This window comes from Rattus norvegicus, chromosome 3 (assembly GCF_021556685.1).
Source record: "Rattus norvegicus strain SHRSP/BbbUtx chromosome 3, alternate assembly SHRSP_T2T, whole genome shotgun sequence".
NCBI classification, from domain to species: Eukaryota; Metazoa; Chordata; class Mammalia; order Rodentia; family Muridae; genus Rattus; species Rattus norvegicus.
In genome coordinates this window covers 56,415,284-56,432,148 of record NC_141536.1, presented here as the reverse complement: position 1 = coordinate 56,432,148, position 16,865 = coordinate 56,415,284, and the positions used below count along the sequence as shown (strand labels likewise).

The window sequence follows — 16,865 nt, the reverse complement described above, 5'->3', positions numbered from 1 at the left end:
CTTGTAATTTAAAAACAAGGAATTCTCCATTGTTATAGTTTTCATGCTAACTATATGGGTTTTAAAACACCAGATAACTTGTTTATATTGGAATTAATAGCACAAATTGAAATTGTGGTCATACAACTTTGTCACTTAGTATCAATAAGAATTTTTTTTCTAATGACTTCCTGTTAGCCTGCTCTATATCACAAGTTTAGAGTTCCCGGAAGTGTCTGTCTCAGAAGAGTCAAAACAGAGTAGGACAGGGTGGGACAGTTGCCCAGCCAATTGACCAGGTTAAGGAGGGCCAGGCTGGATTCTCAGGGTAGCAGCTGCCTACAACTTCTTGTCCTTCCTGCTCTCCACCTGTCAGACCCAGGCCTGGAGGTCATGGTGTGAGTAGAGTACCTGAGGCCTCCATTTGTCAAGACTCAGGCCTGGAGGTCCTGGGCATGAACAGAGCACCTGGGGCCTCCACCTGTCACACCCAGGCCTGGAGGTCCTGGCTGTGAGCAGAGCACCTGGGGCCTCCACCTGTCAGACTCAGGCCTGGGGGTCCTGGATATGAACAGAGCACCTGGAGCCTCCACCTGTCAGACTCAGGCCTGGGGGTCCTGGGTATGAACAGAGCACCTGGGGCCTCCACCTGTCAGACTCAGGCCTGGGGGTCCTGGATATGAACAGAGCACCTGGAGCCTCCACCTGTCAGACTCAGGCCTGGGGGTCCTGGGTATGAACAGAGCACCTGGAGCCTCCACCTATCATACCCAGGCCTGGAGGTCCTGGTGTGAGCAGAGCACCTGGGGCCTCCACCTGTCAGACTCAGGCCTGGGAGTCCTGGGTGTGGGCAGATCACCTGGGGCTCCATCAAGGCTCTTCTTGCCCACCTGCCATCACCACCCATTCTAAGGATCATACTGTTGATAGATTAAAGTTTTTAGCTGCTGTGGTCTAAGAGTTCTAAAAATAAACGTTTTCCTTCTCCCTGCTGAGAGCCGCTGAAAGTGTAGAAATATCCAATACCAAGGGTTGCTTCTCCCCTCTACCCCCCAAGTGGCAAACTCTGGTGTTTACTTAGCTAGCTCTGATAAAACTAGTCCTGCTGCCTTTCTGACAACTCTGATGTGACATAATGGAAGAAGGTAGTGTGGAATCCAGCAAGCTATTTTAAAACTTTCATTTTCCAGATGATAAATATAGGCTCATAAAGTATAGGAATGTACAAAGGAGGAAAAAGAAAAAAAAAAAAAAAGAACGAATGCCTTTAAGTCTGAACTCTCAAGCATGCTGGTCATCTTCTGGCACTACTCCAGGTAATAGAGACACGAGTGACCAAAAGACATATACCATGTAATTCACAAATAATATTCACAATGCTGGCAGAAGGCAGCGTCTAAAAATAGGAGACTTAAAATACATGACCACACACTTTGACCTCACGATGCCAATTTTAGAAAAGATCGCTAAGGAAATAATTAGGGATGTGTTGAAAGACTTGGCCAGAAGGCATTGAACTAAACATTTCTTATTTTAGAAAAAAAATTAACCAGTCCAGTTGTCTCCATCCCATGTTAGACTCACACAGCAGAGCACTACACAGCTTCCTCAAATAACATACGGATTTATAGACGATGTTCTCATGGGGATGCGTGAAACAATGAGTCACACACACGGTGGAAAGCACTGAGCCTAGGTCATCTGCAGGCAGGTGCAGACTAAGGTAAAACAGTAAGACTGAAAGGTGTGCTAACTCACCGTTTCTTGACTTGAGGTCTCTGTGGATCACCTTGACCGGAGCCTCCATGTGTAGGTAGTGCATCCCTTTCGTGAGGAGGAAGAGGGTTAGTGGATCGTGGTAATGCATCAATAGGACCACTCAGAATTGTGCAAAGAAATCCACAGTGGAAAATCAATCTATACGTTCTACTCTTCCATGCTTGATAAAAGAGAAATCACATATGTCTACCTTGGCGACAATCTCTTAGCTAAGCTGATATAGGACTTTACTGTGGGAGACCTCATTTCCTACAGCACCTAATAAGGACACCGTGATTTTCTCAAACTCGTGCAAAGAGCAGAGCAGAATGACCAGAGTGGCCCCTTAGTATCCACTACCAAGTGCATGTGTGCAATGCCCGGCCTTAGGCCCCACGGTGCTCACGTGGACTCTGTGACCACTGAGCTGCAGCAGAGTCACTTTTCTGCAGGACCTGGGAGAGGACAGAACTGTGGTGTGCAGCTGGCCCACTGATGAGCAAAGGCACTGTGATCCCCTAATAGAGGTGCAATACTTACAAAATAAAGTGCCAAATTCCCTCTGATAAATATATATAATATGAGGTGCTCTATCTACTGGGTGCATCAAATGTAAATAATTTTATTAATTTGAATGAGAAATTATACTTTAAGATATATTTCATGGTTACCCCTTAAAAGTATTCGGTCTTTTCTGTTTCAAGCGAAGATGGACTATAGGGAAAACATGTTTTCTACACAGTACTTCCCCTCATCTCCATGTCCTCTTTCTCAAACAGTGGAAGGAACAATCCTTCCTCACCCCAAATCCAACAGGACCCCCAACTCTTTTGTTGAGATGCCCACCAAAGTAATTTATTAAGTATCCTTGGTTTTTTAAGTACACAGAACATTGCAATTTTATTACAGAGAATTTATTAATAGAGATTCTTCCTCTACTACACTGGTTATTATATACTGAAGAATCATAAGAACAAAGAAAATAACCAAGAGGTTTAACTTACTACATAGGGATATCACTGGAAAGAGTCAAGTTAACACAAGTGTTAATGACTTCAATGACCTGAAGTGACGTAACTGGGACAAAGGGCCTCATTTAATAGCAAGTTCTATATCTTCAAGCTGAGAAGCTCAATGGCTGCTACTTATGTGGTACTTATAATCTCCATGACTGAATTTCATAGTTAAGTCTTCTTTGCTTAAAACTCAAATTTCCAAATGATTTTCAGGTATAGTCTACTTGATTATTCTAGAAGCAAGACTAGATTATTTTTATACTTGCTGACAAAGACTTCAAAAGGGAAGATTTGACGATAAAAACCTTAAAATATAGGCATTTCTTGACTCTGGGTCAGGTTATCAGAAGGAAAGCTCCCATAAATTATTGGTGCACAATGTATAGTATCTAGCTTTGAAAACTTGGCGCCCAACTGTGTGTTACAATCACAAAATTCCATCCAACTTGTTTCTATTTCTTGTTCCAAATCATCTGCTTTGTTTTTTTTTCAAACCACTGAAAAGGACTGAAAAATGATCTCTGCTGGTTTAACTATTTATGAATTATCAATAAGATCTGACCACGGTGGAGGTTTTGGAGAGCTTTGGACTGAGGCTGGATTCAAGTTACCCTACTCTAATTATCTGCCATATATAATTGCAGAAGCACTCGCTCACCCACTCCCATTCCTCATAAGGAAGAGAATCCTTGCAGCTTTAAGGGCAGCTCCCAGCAGCCAAGACGTTGAGCAACACCTATTTCCAAATGCATGAATCAAATCTCAGAATGAATTATTCATTCTCTAATGTCTAAACATACTATTGCTTCAGCGGCTTCAATCACCGTCAACCCGAAAGGTGCACAGGCTGAATTTGAAAGAGAATCAACAGAGTCAAGTTTTCTTATTTAAAGTTTATACTTCACTGTAGGGGAGAGGGTTGAAGTCAATCTTAAAGTCTTGATTCCTTTTTCCTTTTTCCGACCATCTGAAGTAATTCCCACATATTACATATCACTTAGGATTATGAGCAAAAGGGCCCATTTTCTGAGGCCAAATCCATGAGTATTTGGCTTAGAGAATTAATTCTCTAATCGGGTAAGAGGATCTTCTTAGCCTGTTCTTCCAACCTTCCTTCTCCAGAGTCTCTGCCTCCATTTTGCTCCTGTTTCTTCTCCTCCCCACTCTTCTAAAGCAGAGAAGCAGCTCTCTTGAGAGAGCAACGGTGCTATTCTGGAGCCAAGAGAGTTGGCTCTCAGGACCATGTGACAGACAACAGAGTGGGTGCTGCAGCTAGAACAGGAGCTCTAAGGGAGAGAGAGCACAGCTGGAAGCTGCCACTTGATTTGTTTGCTGTCTATCTACCCTAAGTACCATTAAGTAATAACAGGAGTGCAATTAGCTGAGCACCCAACACAGAACGTCGTAGAGTGCTCTAAGGACTGTGTTTCCGTCTGTGTAGGTGCAGTCCCACAGGGCTGCAGGCAACTGCCAGTACCAGCACATCGCTTTGCCTACTCGCAGGTGCTCCGTGTGTGCCATGGGCACCCACAGGTGCTCCGTGTGTGCCTTGGTCATGCAGAGACGTGACAGTGATACTACATGAAAGCTTCTCAAGGACATGGGGTGTTAAGACAAGTTTATGATGTCTGATGAATGAGTTCATAGCTAAGTTCATTGTCATAGCTCACGAACTAAGTATCCCGTCCAAATACCTCACAGGTAGCAACCGGCAGCATTAGTTTAAAATTTAATTTGCTTTCTTTTACTTTTCTTGTTTTAGGAATTTGGTGGGTGCTGGCTAATCCTTACCTGTGCCATGAAAGCAAAAATATAAACCTATTGAACGGTAAGCAACTCGGTAGGGAGAGTGTGTTCCAACGCGCAGGTGCGAACGACCCAGGTAAAGTGCCAAGCACGGCTGCCCAGAGAATCCCAGAATACAACCATGACACCCTCGGTCCCTTCTTAGAGAAGGACGCTTCTAAGGCAATTCTAACAGTCCTGACGATAACCTCAAACTGTTCAGGTAGGAAAGTGCAAAAGAGGAGAAAAATTAATAGATTTTGAATTGCTTTAGAAAGCATTAATCTATGCAGGAATCTCTGGGGAGGAGGAAAAATCAGGAACCTGGCTTGGGATTTATTTAAGTTTCAAGGGAGAATATCCAAGTTCTGCTACATATAGAATAAAGTGCGAGCCACTGCCTTGCATGTAAGCCTGGGGCTGCTATTTTAGTACATTATTATGCATTTAAATAAGTCCAATCCTGCCATAAGTCATCTTTTAGACACCTATGGAGAGACTTTCAGGACAACAGAACCACAAGTTTTCCACTTAATATGACAAGTGAGTCTGTTCATTATAGCATCACAAAACAGAAAAAAAATCTCTGCCCTGAAACTTACTGACTTTGTAAAACCTGATTGTTTTTGGTTTTGGTGGTAGGGGTGGTGGTGGTGGTGAAGGAAACAGAGAAAGACAAAGGGAATTTAGTAATGGAAAGGCACTAACCTAAAATATTATCTGTCCAGTGAGTTGAAAGTGTTTACCAAATTTGATCTGCAGAAAGAACGTCTGTACTCAGAATAGAAAACTTCCGACAGAGAATCCCCGGTCGGAGTGGGAAGACACTGCCCCCTCTGTGGGGCAGAGCAAGCAGCCCCCTCTGTGGGTGCAGAGCAAGCAGTGTTACCTTTGGCTACGTCGGTGGCCCAGGTCATGATGTGCTCCATGTCCATTTCCTCGCTCCTGTTGCTGTTAATGTAATCATACAGGGATCCCAGGGACGCATATTCTGTTTTAGAAGGAAGGAGTCCACAGTTAGCTGTGCTTCAGAAACTAGACCCTACATTGTCATTGAGGAAACACGTTAAGAGCGTGAGAAAAGACGTAAAGATTACATAAGAACTGCCTTGGTCACAGTGTCTCTTCACAGGAACAGAACGGTGACTAAAGCAGGTTTACTCCTTCTTATCTCTTTTTCTTGCCCGAGTGGACTGTCAGGAGCCTTTGCATGGATGGTGCTGGGTAAATATGGTCAGCACAGAGCGCATCTTGTGCCCAGCCTTGGGGAAATAGAGCTTTTCAGTTGTTAAGTATGACGTTAGCTCCAGATGTTTGTAGATGCTGTTCACTGAGAAAACTCCTTTCTACTTTGAGTCTGCAGAGATTCGTCCTTATCAGTGGGTGTCATAGTCTCTCAAGCGCTTTTTCTAAGGATGGGGATGTAGCTCAGAGACAGGGCACTCTCTGGTATGGCGGAGGACTTATGCTCAGTCCTACTACACAGAACACAACAACCAAAGGCTTCTTCTGTATCTTGTGAAATGTCATATTCCACATTTTGTTTCTTGTTTTTTAACCTGTTATTGTGCCTCATATTAACTGATTTCAGATGTTAAGTCAACACCTTGCATTTCTGGAAAATATCCCATTGGTCACGGAGTACAATCTTTTATTAATTGTTTTTTAATTTAATTAAAATAAAATGGCACGATTTCCTCTCACCTCCCTCTACCCTTCTCGTGTCTGACCTTTCTCCCAAACTCACAGCTCTCTCTCCTCTAACCCTTGTTCTCTACACATCTAAGTGAATAAACTTAGAAATGCAATCTGCTAAGCCGTCAGTGTTGCCTACGTGTGTGGCAGTGCTGGTCGCTCTGACTAGCTAACCAATAAATGGACTCGTCCCTGGGGAAGACCAAGTTTCCCTCCCTCAGCAGTCTTAATCTTAAAACTCTTCATCCAAGGGTGCAGGCAGTGAGATTTCCCTCATCTCCCTTGCAGTGTCTCTTGTTGTTGGAGTTTCAGATCTTGCTTAAGTAGCCCCGTCATGGAATACACTATATTAATATGTGACTGGATCCTTCATGCTGCTATGGTTACAGAGTTTATATTGCATGTATGAAGGAAACTGACTTGTAGTTCCCCAGTCATGGCTTCGTGTAGTTTTGGGGTACAAATAATATTGGCCTTATTACAGCCTTTTAACCTCTGTCTTCAGAAAGAACATGGAAAAGAAGGGTTGATATTATTTCTTCTATAGACAAATCACAGAATTCACCAGGTAAAACAATTGTCTTTTCCCTGTGGAAATATTTTAAACTAAAACTAAAAACTTAAGTTTTTCTTATACATACAATCAGACTTTTCTTGAAGTGAGTTTTGCTGTCGTTGTTTAAGTGCCGACGTCATTACAAAAGCCCAGCTCGAGTCAGTTTAGATCCCTGTATCATTTTAGGAGAAGGCCGACTGCATACATACAGTCTACCTTACTAGCGCAGAGGCATATACCACCCACTACCATCTTCTGAAGGTCCCGTAGGAATCAAAGCGCTTGCTTCTCCATCCGTGGCTCGGCCAATGCCTTTCTTCTCCTCTCTCAGTCGATCTGGCTGAAGATTCATGAGTCTCAGTGACTGTGGAAAAGCCAAGCCTTCCACTGATCTTTCCTGGTGTTTCCATCTGTTTTCCTGCACTCTCTGACCTCTCACCTTTTCTTTCCCATGGCTCACTTTGGTCTTTCTGCTTCCGGAGACTACACACTCCTTGCTCAGTGCTACACTCCACATTTCTGCCATGTTTACATTTTATTTTCTTCTAGTTCTAACGTTTAAGGGTCTGTTGTGATTTCTTCTGGGCTCTAGTAGGTACTTGGAAGCATGTCATTAATTTTCAGATACTTAGTGCTGCCTTTCACCATGTTCTTTGGTCACGCATTTCTAATATATTGCACGGTTGGAGAACACACATTAAGTAGTATCAATTAGTTTTGATGACACAATTGGGTTGACATCGGACATCTTTTCTTTGTCTCCTGCCCTCAGTCAGATGCTCCTTACTTACTGTATCCTAATATGTTATGTCACTTCCTTGATTCCTTTAGAGATTTATTTTCTAAGTTGTGTTTGTGTGTGTATGTTTGTGTGGACAGGTATGCTTGAGAGGCCCGAGGTGTTAGGTACAGTCCTGGAGCTGGAGTTACAGGCAGTTATGAGCCGTCTGGCATGGGTGCTAGGAGCTGAACTCATCTTTTGAAGAGTGGTATGCACGTCCTTTTCATACAGTCTCTCACTATGTGTCCTTGACTGGCCTCAAGCTCACAGGCTGGCCTCACATTCACAGAGATCCACCTGCCCAGCCTCTTGAGTGCTGGGATTAAAGAGCCACAGCAGGCTGTCTCTACAGCACGATCAAGCTTTTCTTTAAACAGGGTCTCCTACACATTCAAGCTGGTCTCAGATTCACAATGGTGTGCTTCAGCTTCCTGTGCTCTGGTATTATAGAGTCCTATCACCTTTTGATTAATGTGTTTTTAATTTCTTGAGTGACTTTTTCGTGGTGACCTGAGGAATGATAAAACACATTTTATAGCCCAGGAACTTCCCATTACTAATCTGAAATTTAAAATCTTTTATACGCTTTTCTCCACTACCACTGTTTCTCCCTGATCTCTTATACTATGATTGTAATATCTCAGTGAAGCATTTACTGCTCTGTAAAATTGTGTTTAAACATGTTATGAAAGAGAAATGAAAATATATATGAAGAATATTTGTGTCACATTTTTACCATTTCTCTCCTTAAATTTTTATTCCCAAGTATCTTCTGTCAGCACAAAGGACTTTCTTTAATATTGCTTTCAACTGTTGTTTGTGTTCTTAGTAAGGCTCATACTGAAGGCCTTTTTGCCAGTTCTAAGCATTAATTTTGTTATTTCTTATAAAGCAATTCTATCTGCTATAAGTGCACTCTTTCTCTGACCAAGAAGATCTTTATAGTTATTTCACCATTAAAAGACCTTTTCTTTGGCTTGATACAGTCTTTTCTTTAGGCACGTTATATCCTTTCATTGCCACCTGGCTTCCATTATGGAACATGAATGAGAGTGAACATTGGTCATATTGCCCCTCATATGGATGTGAGCCATTTCCCCTTACTGCATCCATGACTTTCATTTTGGCTTATCCATGGTCTGACCATGGTGTGGGTGTGAGCTCTTTTATAGTTCACGTCCAATAGCTTTAAATCTGTGGGTAGCAAAGCTAGTCTTAACCTCTCTGCCAAGGGGGTGACCTCTTCCGCCTTCTTGAGTGTCTCATTGGGAACTGAAGACTTACCATATGGCTCTGTGCCTGTCAATCACTTAACATTTCCTTAGCAGGTAGCTTACTGAACTTCAGGGTAAAGCATTTGTTTTAGTTCTTTTGTGTGCAAGAGAGTGTAAAGCTCGTGATTTTATTGTCTTCATAACAAAATCAGCTTAGACAAGGATCACGTGACCCCTTCTCTCTTTTTATAGACTCCTAGCTCAAAATACTCACACTTCTCAGTAGCCAGCCTTCTCTCTGCTTAACACACTCAAGTCTCAGCACAGCCGTTTTCGTAATTTTAGCCGTTTTGCAGAAAGTAGGCTTAGTCTGACCTCTGTAGCCACTGTTCCCTGCCCTAGCAGTTTTCCTTGGGCATACAATATCCTTGCCCTTCTGATACTGTGTCACTCTGCAGGGTTCCTGTTTGCCATAGTGTCCAGCGGGCTTTAGAAATGTCCACCATGTTCACAGGAGTGACACTGGCGCAGAAAGCATTTTAATTCTTTTTTAAAAGTCATTAACACATTAAGCAAATATGTCCTTTGATTTCTAAGTTTCTTTTTTTTCTTTTTGAGTTTTATGGTGATGATAGCAGGCTCTGAAAATGCAAATATATACAGTCATCCCTTAGAATCCTTAGGGGTCTGAGGACTGAGTTCCCCGTCCAGGCCTTAAATCTGTGGATGCTCAGGTTTCTTCTAGAAAATAACAGTGTTTACACACACACACTCACTCTCTCTCTCTCTCTCTCTCTCTCTCTCTCTCTCTCTCATTAGAAAATACACTGAGTTATGGTCCCTTCTTGCTGGTCATGTGCAACGTGGCCGTTTCCGTACTATCTTGCCATACCAAACAACAGCAACCCCAGTAAACTATGCCCTTCGTTCAGTCACAGGGGTCACAAAGGGAACCCCTCATATTCTACAGTGCACTGTGTTGCTCAGCTATGATGGTTAATAGGTTAGGGGCACTAACTGCACATTTGTCCTGGATATTGACAATTTATGGTGAGTCTACTGAGACGTGAGCCCATTGTAGGTCGAGGAGCATTTGTACTTAGAATCAGCCCTAGACACTCGCACTAGCAAATACAACTGTAGGTACTATGTCAATAGAGGTTACATTGTATTGCTTTCCATCACCCCTTCCTTCCCTTCCTTCTCTTTCTTTCTCTCCTTAGTTGGTAAATACATGAATGAAAAATGTTTGCCAGTGGAAGGTCAGTGTACTGTTGTTGAAACAAATATAATTATCAGGACATTTCTTTATAATAAAATACCATCATTTTAGCAGAACAAATGAATTTGGGTAAATGTCTGCAACCTGTTATAAAATGTGACATTTGTCTTTACCTGGCTAATAAGAAGGACCAGCGGATATCAAATATGCAAATTGGATGGTCTGTGATTGAAGTAAATCAGGATCAAGTGAAAGGAGATGCATTTGGATAATTAATGTGTTCTGTGGTTGAACAGAGTGAGACTTGGGCCCGTTGACGGTCCATGTAGGACGGGTATAATCTCTTGCTGCCATAGGATAAGGGATATGGACACATAATAAACAAGACGTGCAATCAGCCACTGAGCCCAAAGATGCAATTCTCTATACTTCTGGGATTCTAAGTCACGTTTCCTCTGGAGCACTGGGACCAAGTCTGACACCTTCCATCACTCTTAGATTAGCAGGCTCTTCAGTGGGCTGCTCCTCTGATGTGACTTGCCATGAATGAGTCATGTGGCCTAACGCCTAATCACTCTGCTTCCCTGTCCCAGGGGTTTACATGTTAGAGTATTAATGGGTTTCCAAGGGGCCTGGAGAGAGATGGCTCAGTGGTTAAGAGCACTGGCTGCTCTGCCAGAGGACCCAAGTTCAGTTCCCAGCAACCACATGGTGGCTCACAACCATCGGTGACTCTAGATTTAGGGAAACACAAAGAGGTTTCCAAGGACCAAAACTGCAAAACAAAAACGAACAAACAAAACAACAACAACAAAAAATCCCATTATCGTATCTTTTCTCTTGACCCTGGAATCTAAGCTTCTAGCTACTCCACCCATTACCGTATCTTTCTCTTGACCTTGGAATCTAAGCTTCTAGCTACTCCACCCATTACCGTATCTTTTCTCTTGACCTTGGAATCTAAGCTTCTAGCTATCCCATTACTTTACAGATTTCCAGGGAAATGTTAAAGGGAAAAAATGACAGTTAACCTTAGATAATTTCCTCAGAAGCAGTCCTGAAAATCTATGATGAAAATATACCACAGATATACCACATGCAGGGGTGTGCACATATACTTACTCCCAGAGCGCATCCCTCGGATTCCTTCATTCATACCAGGTGATGATGCTCAGAAGGAATCTCAGTGATTACCCAACCCTGCTTCAGAAGAGTTGGAACAAGATCTCCTACCTTCCAATTTGCGTTGCCTACCTGTCTTCTCTATCCCCCTGGTAAATCATTCTTTCAAGTATAAGAGACAGCAGTTGCCTGCTCTAACAACCTTCACAATTAACAAAAAAAACTCAAGCTGAACAAACTTAAGCCATCCAAACTTCTTCCCTTGGAGTCTCCAACATCTGACACACCATGAGGTTCACACGGTTGATGAGTTAGCCCCTAACAAGGCATGGCGGGTACATGTACTGTACCCACACAGAGTAGGTTTCATCCTAATGCTGTGGAAGACTGGCTTAAATGGCTCGAATGAACAAATGTTTAGCTGAAACTAAATCTCTACGCATAAAGATTATTAAGGTGATATGCTTTCAAACAACAAAATTGGCTAAGTAGTCTCTTAAGTAATCAACCTCACGGGTTCAGTAAGAAAGCTAATGATTTTCCATTATGTCATGATTCTGAAACTTATTTTAAAGAAGTATTTGATGTTAATGGTTGCTTACTTACTGTCTTTCAGACATAAACACATAAGGGAACAGATCTCTAACCAAAGAATTTGAGTAGGTTATACGATTATAAGGAGAAACACCTGCAGAAGGGAGACACGGACAATCAGATAAGCACGCAAATCAAATCAAACCACCTCAGGACTGATGGCTCTATCTGAAGCAGAGACTCAAAGACTGCTGTGCTAGCTTACCACACTTCTTGGAAAGGAATTCACATCTCTTCTCTATCCCTACCTCAGGAAACTGAAAAAACTCCCCCAAGGAACCTTGTGCTAGTTAGGGTGTTTGTTTTTTGTTTTCTTATAACCTAGAATTATCTAGGAATCTCAGTTGAGGAAACGTCCCAATCAGCCCAAATGTAGGCAAGTCTGTAGGGTGTTTCCTTGAAGATGGATGTGGGCAGGCTCAGCCCATAGCTGGGGCAGTGCCACTCCTAGGCAGGTTGTCATAGGGTGCATAAGAAAGCAAACTGAGAAAGCAATGAGAAGGAAATCAAATGGCACCCTTCCATGGCCTCTGCTTCAGTTCCTGCTGCCATCTTCCTTCCCTGACTTCTCTGCATGCTGGACTCTAATCTTCAAGGAAAGCAAACCCTTTCCTCTCCATGCTGAATTAGAAACAGGACAGCAAAGGCATGGCATGGTTCACCCATAACAGCAGAGCCTGTGCTGGGGTCTGCACAGTATACAGCTCACACGTTCAAGATAAACATTGCTAAGCACCCGTTTCCGCACTGAGCAAAGACTGCAGGCTGGGGACACAAATCCCTCCACCTAATAAGGACATAAAAAATGCCACATGAGAGCAGAGTACATCAAACTACTAAAGGGTGGACATCAAAGCAACCTGATCCTGTGAAGAACCAGCGACCCTTCCAAACCTGGCTCGCAGGCATGAGGAGCTTCTGGAGAAAAGCCACGTGAGGGGTCTAAGCCACTCCGGGTCTGCTGCCTGTGGGGTGACCACGCAGCAAAGGTAGACTTGACTTAGAGTTTCAGTTTCTGTCTTACGAAATAAAATTATTTTGTTTACTTTGCAGGTTTTTATTTTAATATAAGAAATTTATGAGCACCCAGCACGGTTCTTTCTATTATGCGTGTTTTTTTGTTTTGTTTTGTTTTGTTTTTTTCTCTAAACACAATCCCAGACCCTGACAATACAGTGCAGGAAAGGAGGGCAAATCCCTGAAGGTTTTCTTACTTGGTTTTCTTTGGAGTCAAAGAGTTGCCACAATAAAGGACCTGACCAGAGTTGTTTCCTGTAAAATCCAGCGTTACAGAGAGGCCATGGGCCTAATATTCCCCACTAGGATGCACAAACCTAAGTGTAAAGTGTTTTAAAATCTGTGTCTTTTTAGTTTCTTGTGGCAGAAACTTCCCCATGTTCATTTTCATTTTCAGAAAGGGTATTTCCGTCAGCTAAAAATCCCTGCTCAAAATTACGTGATAATTTAGCTCAAGGTCGTTACTAGTGCAGATGACCAGATCTGAAAAATATGGCCGTCACATCAGAGACCTGAATAAAGGGCTCTAAGGGGAGGAGAACGGATTGTAAGAATTACAACATGAACATCTCAAGAAATCTTAATTTACGAAAGGTCACAGAGTTACAAAAAACATCTCTCACTTCAACTAATTAAATGGAATTTTAGTTAAACGGCACCTTACGTACTGGTAATGCAGCTGCAGGTGCATTTGAACAGCATCCACACAGGTATAATTAGCCACAATTAAACATGGGTAGAGGTGGAACACCATTCTTAATTATATTGATATAATCAGTTTTATTAATGCTTTATGGCAACAAAAGTGACGTCTGACAGCAGCACAGAACCCACAAGAGAACCGAATAGTAAGCATTTTTGCTTCGGAAGGAAGCCGGGCAACTGGGGAGGAAGAGGACAGTGAGCGCCTACCTGTGACAATGCCATAGTTGGGAGGTTCCAGAATCACTCCGTAAAACTGGATGACGTTCCTGTGACTGAGAACACTCAGGATTTCTGCCTGCACAAAAATCAAATGCACATGTGTGAAATGGTGAGTCTTCCTGGGTAGGCTTCAGAGTCCCTTTCCCTCCTCTAATGTTTACAGAGACATATAGGCACTCAACAAGCAAGAGGTGTGGACAAGACGTCTGCAGAACCAAAGTCTAAAACTTCCCAGGAAGGCAACGGCAACAAGAGTACAGAAGCCAGCAAGCCCACGTGATGATGGAAGATGGCGGCAGACAAAGATGCAGACAGTATGTTTATTTTCAGTGAAAGCCCTTTTTCTAGTAGCTAAATATAATTTTTCCTGTATAATATCTCTTCGTGGTCAGGGGTGCAGAAGGCCTGGGCTTTTATCAGTTGAGAGTGGAAATTAAGCTAGAGCTATTCAAGCACTAAGAAAGTGGTTCTCAACCTTCCTAAGGCTGCGACGGTTCTTCATGTAGTGGAGTTATTTTGAATTATTTTGTTGCTACTTCATAACTGTAATATTGCTACTGTTATGAATCATAATATAGATAACTGATATGCAGGATATCTGATGTGTAACCTCCAAAGGGGTCATGACCCACAGGTTGAGAACTGCTGCCCTGATGGAATAGATTTGCTTATTTATTTATGTCATCCCCTTTTATAGTGATTTTTCCAATAAGTAATTAGAAATACATTATTGCTGCCTTTCTGTGGGAACATAGATTCCTGATGTATTGCTACAGTTTGAAATAGATTAATATTAGAAAGCTTTCTAAGAATAAAAAAGTTATATATATATTTATTAAATTTAACTTTTAAGATTAAAAAATGCCATGATGAATATTTGTTAATAGTTAAAAAAGAATATTGTGTGTGCTGGATAGTTTTATGTCAACTTGGGACAAGCTACAGTTATCTGGAAGGAAGGAACTTCAACTGAAAAAAAGTTGCTTCCATGAGGTCCAGCTGTAGGACATCTTCTTAATTAGCGATTGATGGGGAAGGCCCCACCCATTGTGGGCTGGTGGTCTTGGGTTCTATAAGCAAGCAGGCTGAGCAAACATAGAAAGCAGGCCAGCATGCAGCACCCCTCCACGGCTTCTGCATCGGCCCCTGCTTCCGGGTTTGTGCCCTGGGTGAGTTCCTGCCTTGACTTCTCTCAGAGATGGACTATGGTCTGGAAGTGTAAGCCAAAATAAACCCTTTCCTCGTCAAGCTGTTTTGGTCATGGTGCTTCATCACCGCAATAGTGGCGCTAAATACGACATAAATTGGTACCAGGATTGTGGGTTACCCCCGTGACAGACCTGACCATTGTTTTTGCGTTGTTGCTGTTGTTGTTGTTGCTGTTGTTGGCATGTGTACGTGGAGGGACTTTGCAGCTTTGTGCAGGAGAGCCATTGAGTGCTCAATGCTTTGTGAGCTGTTGTGTGGGAGTTTGAAAGATGGGCGTGTTGAGGGCAATGTGAAGGATGGGGGCCTGGACTGTGAAGTCTCAAAGGAAAGTTTAAAGGCTTTTATTGGGGGCATTTGTTATTTTGAATTGGGATTCTGTGGTTCTGGTAGCTGGGACTGAAGAGCTAGCTCTAGTTAACATCCCAGAACTAACTATGACATTGTCATAGAAATCACACATATTAAAGTCTTACTACTTTATGGAGACACTATGGTTAACCAAGAAATTTAAAATGTAAGGAGGAATAAGTTAATATAGAAAGGTTTAATATTTCAAGTTTACAACATACTACTGGAAACCAGAAAATGCATTTTTATTTTACCAGCCCAGAAAGGGGATACAAAAAAAAAGTCAGAAAAGGCCCTGGTGGAATCTGCGCATTGTGAATTAGTGTGGGTTTTGTGACACACTTGTTCTCACACAGTAGGAGTTGCTATTTCACTAAAAACACATTCCGCGACTAGTAACTAGGGGGGGCAGAGAGGTTTGGGAGTTGGTACAGAGTTAATACAGGCAAGAATAAAATAAAATACAAGACAGTTTGGACTTGCTTGAGTAGCCAATCTCTGCTCTTTTCTGGGCTCCCTCAAAGGGTAACTTGGGCTAGATTTCAAAAGAATGACTGCCTAACCACTCAGGGGTCAGGCTTGAAATTTGTTCTATACTCACTGTTGTCTTAAACTCTTGAGAGAGAGGATTTGATGGCAGTGTTTCAAGTCCATCACTGTCCAAGACAAACCAAAGTCTTTGGTTTTGTTGGAGTCTTGGCTCACTTGTTATTCTTTGCCTTGTGTCTTGCAGTGAACCTTTCAGGTTCTTCTATCGGAAACCTAGCTACTCAGTGCTAGTGATGCCATGGTAGTGATGTCATAGCAGTGACTTCATGGTTGGAGCATCTTTAAACACCAGTGTTTTTTTTTTTAATTGTAATTTTGCCACTTTTATAAAACATATTATAAGTATCTGATATACAAGATTGTATCTGATATACAATATGACTTTAAATGGGCCATAACCCACAGGTTAAGAACCAACTGCACTATCTCCCTGTTTTCTTGCACTTCTATAAATTATAGCTTGGCTATAAAGGGAAGCTTTGTAACAGACAGAGACTGCTATAGAAAAGCACAACCAATTCAAATGCAGAGTTGTGGAGCCCAGTCCCAATGGATACATCTTCAAAACACTTCAAATCTAAGGCTCAAGGAACATTGCAAGAGATGGGGAAGAAAGACTAAGAACCAGAGGTTCAAGGAGTTTGCTAAAAGATTCTGCCTTCTAGTAACGTCAGAAGCTACACCCATCAAGTCTCACCGACATGACTGTCTGAACATGAGCTAAACAAGGACAACAGACATGCCAAAGTGGGTAGAGAAATGACCACAAGGCCCAACCCTACACAAAGAACTGTAGGCAACCGAGGAAGCAGGAGAGATGGCCAGGGAAGGGCACATCAATTGGTCATCCAGTGTCAAATGGTCAGCCCCTAAAACATACATACAGGTAACATTATATGGGCTGAACAGGCTACACTTAGGAATAGATATGTATCTACATATATGCATGTAATAACCAGTAATAGGAAAAGGCCATGATTTTGAAGGAGAGCTGAGAGAGGCATGCAGGAAAGACTAGAGGAAAGGAAAGGGGGAAATGAAATTACATTGTGTTTTCAAAAATTAAGAAAAAGTCATAAAAAGACGCTTACTCAGC

General features: G+C 42.3%; 1 protein-coding gene across 4 annotated transcripts in view; it reads right to left on the bottom strand.

Annotated features, from left to right (window-relative positions):
- Positions 1-16,865, bottom strand: part of Map3k20 (mitogen-activated protein kinase kinase kinase 20) — a 159,365-nt gene that overhangs the window by 78,615 nt on the left and 63,885 nt on the right. For all 4 annotated transcript variants that reach the window (NM_001398993.1, NM_001398994.1, XM_087652488.1 and 1 more), the window contains 3 exon segments: positions 1,738-1,803; positions 5,428-5,529; positions 13,652-13,739. In NM_001398993.1, coding sequence (NP_001385922.1) covers positions 1,738-1,803; positions 5,428-5,529; positions 13,652-13,739 — 256 coding nt within the window.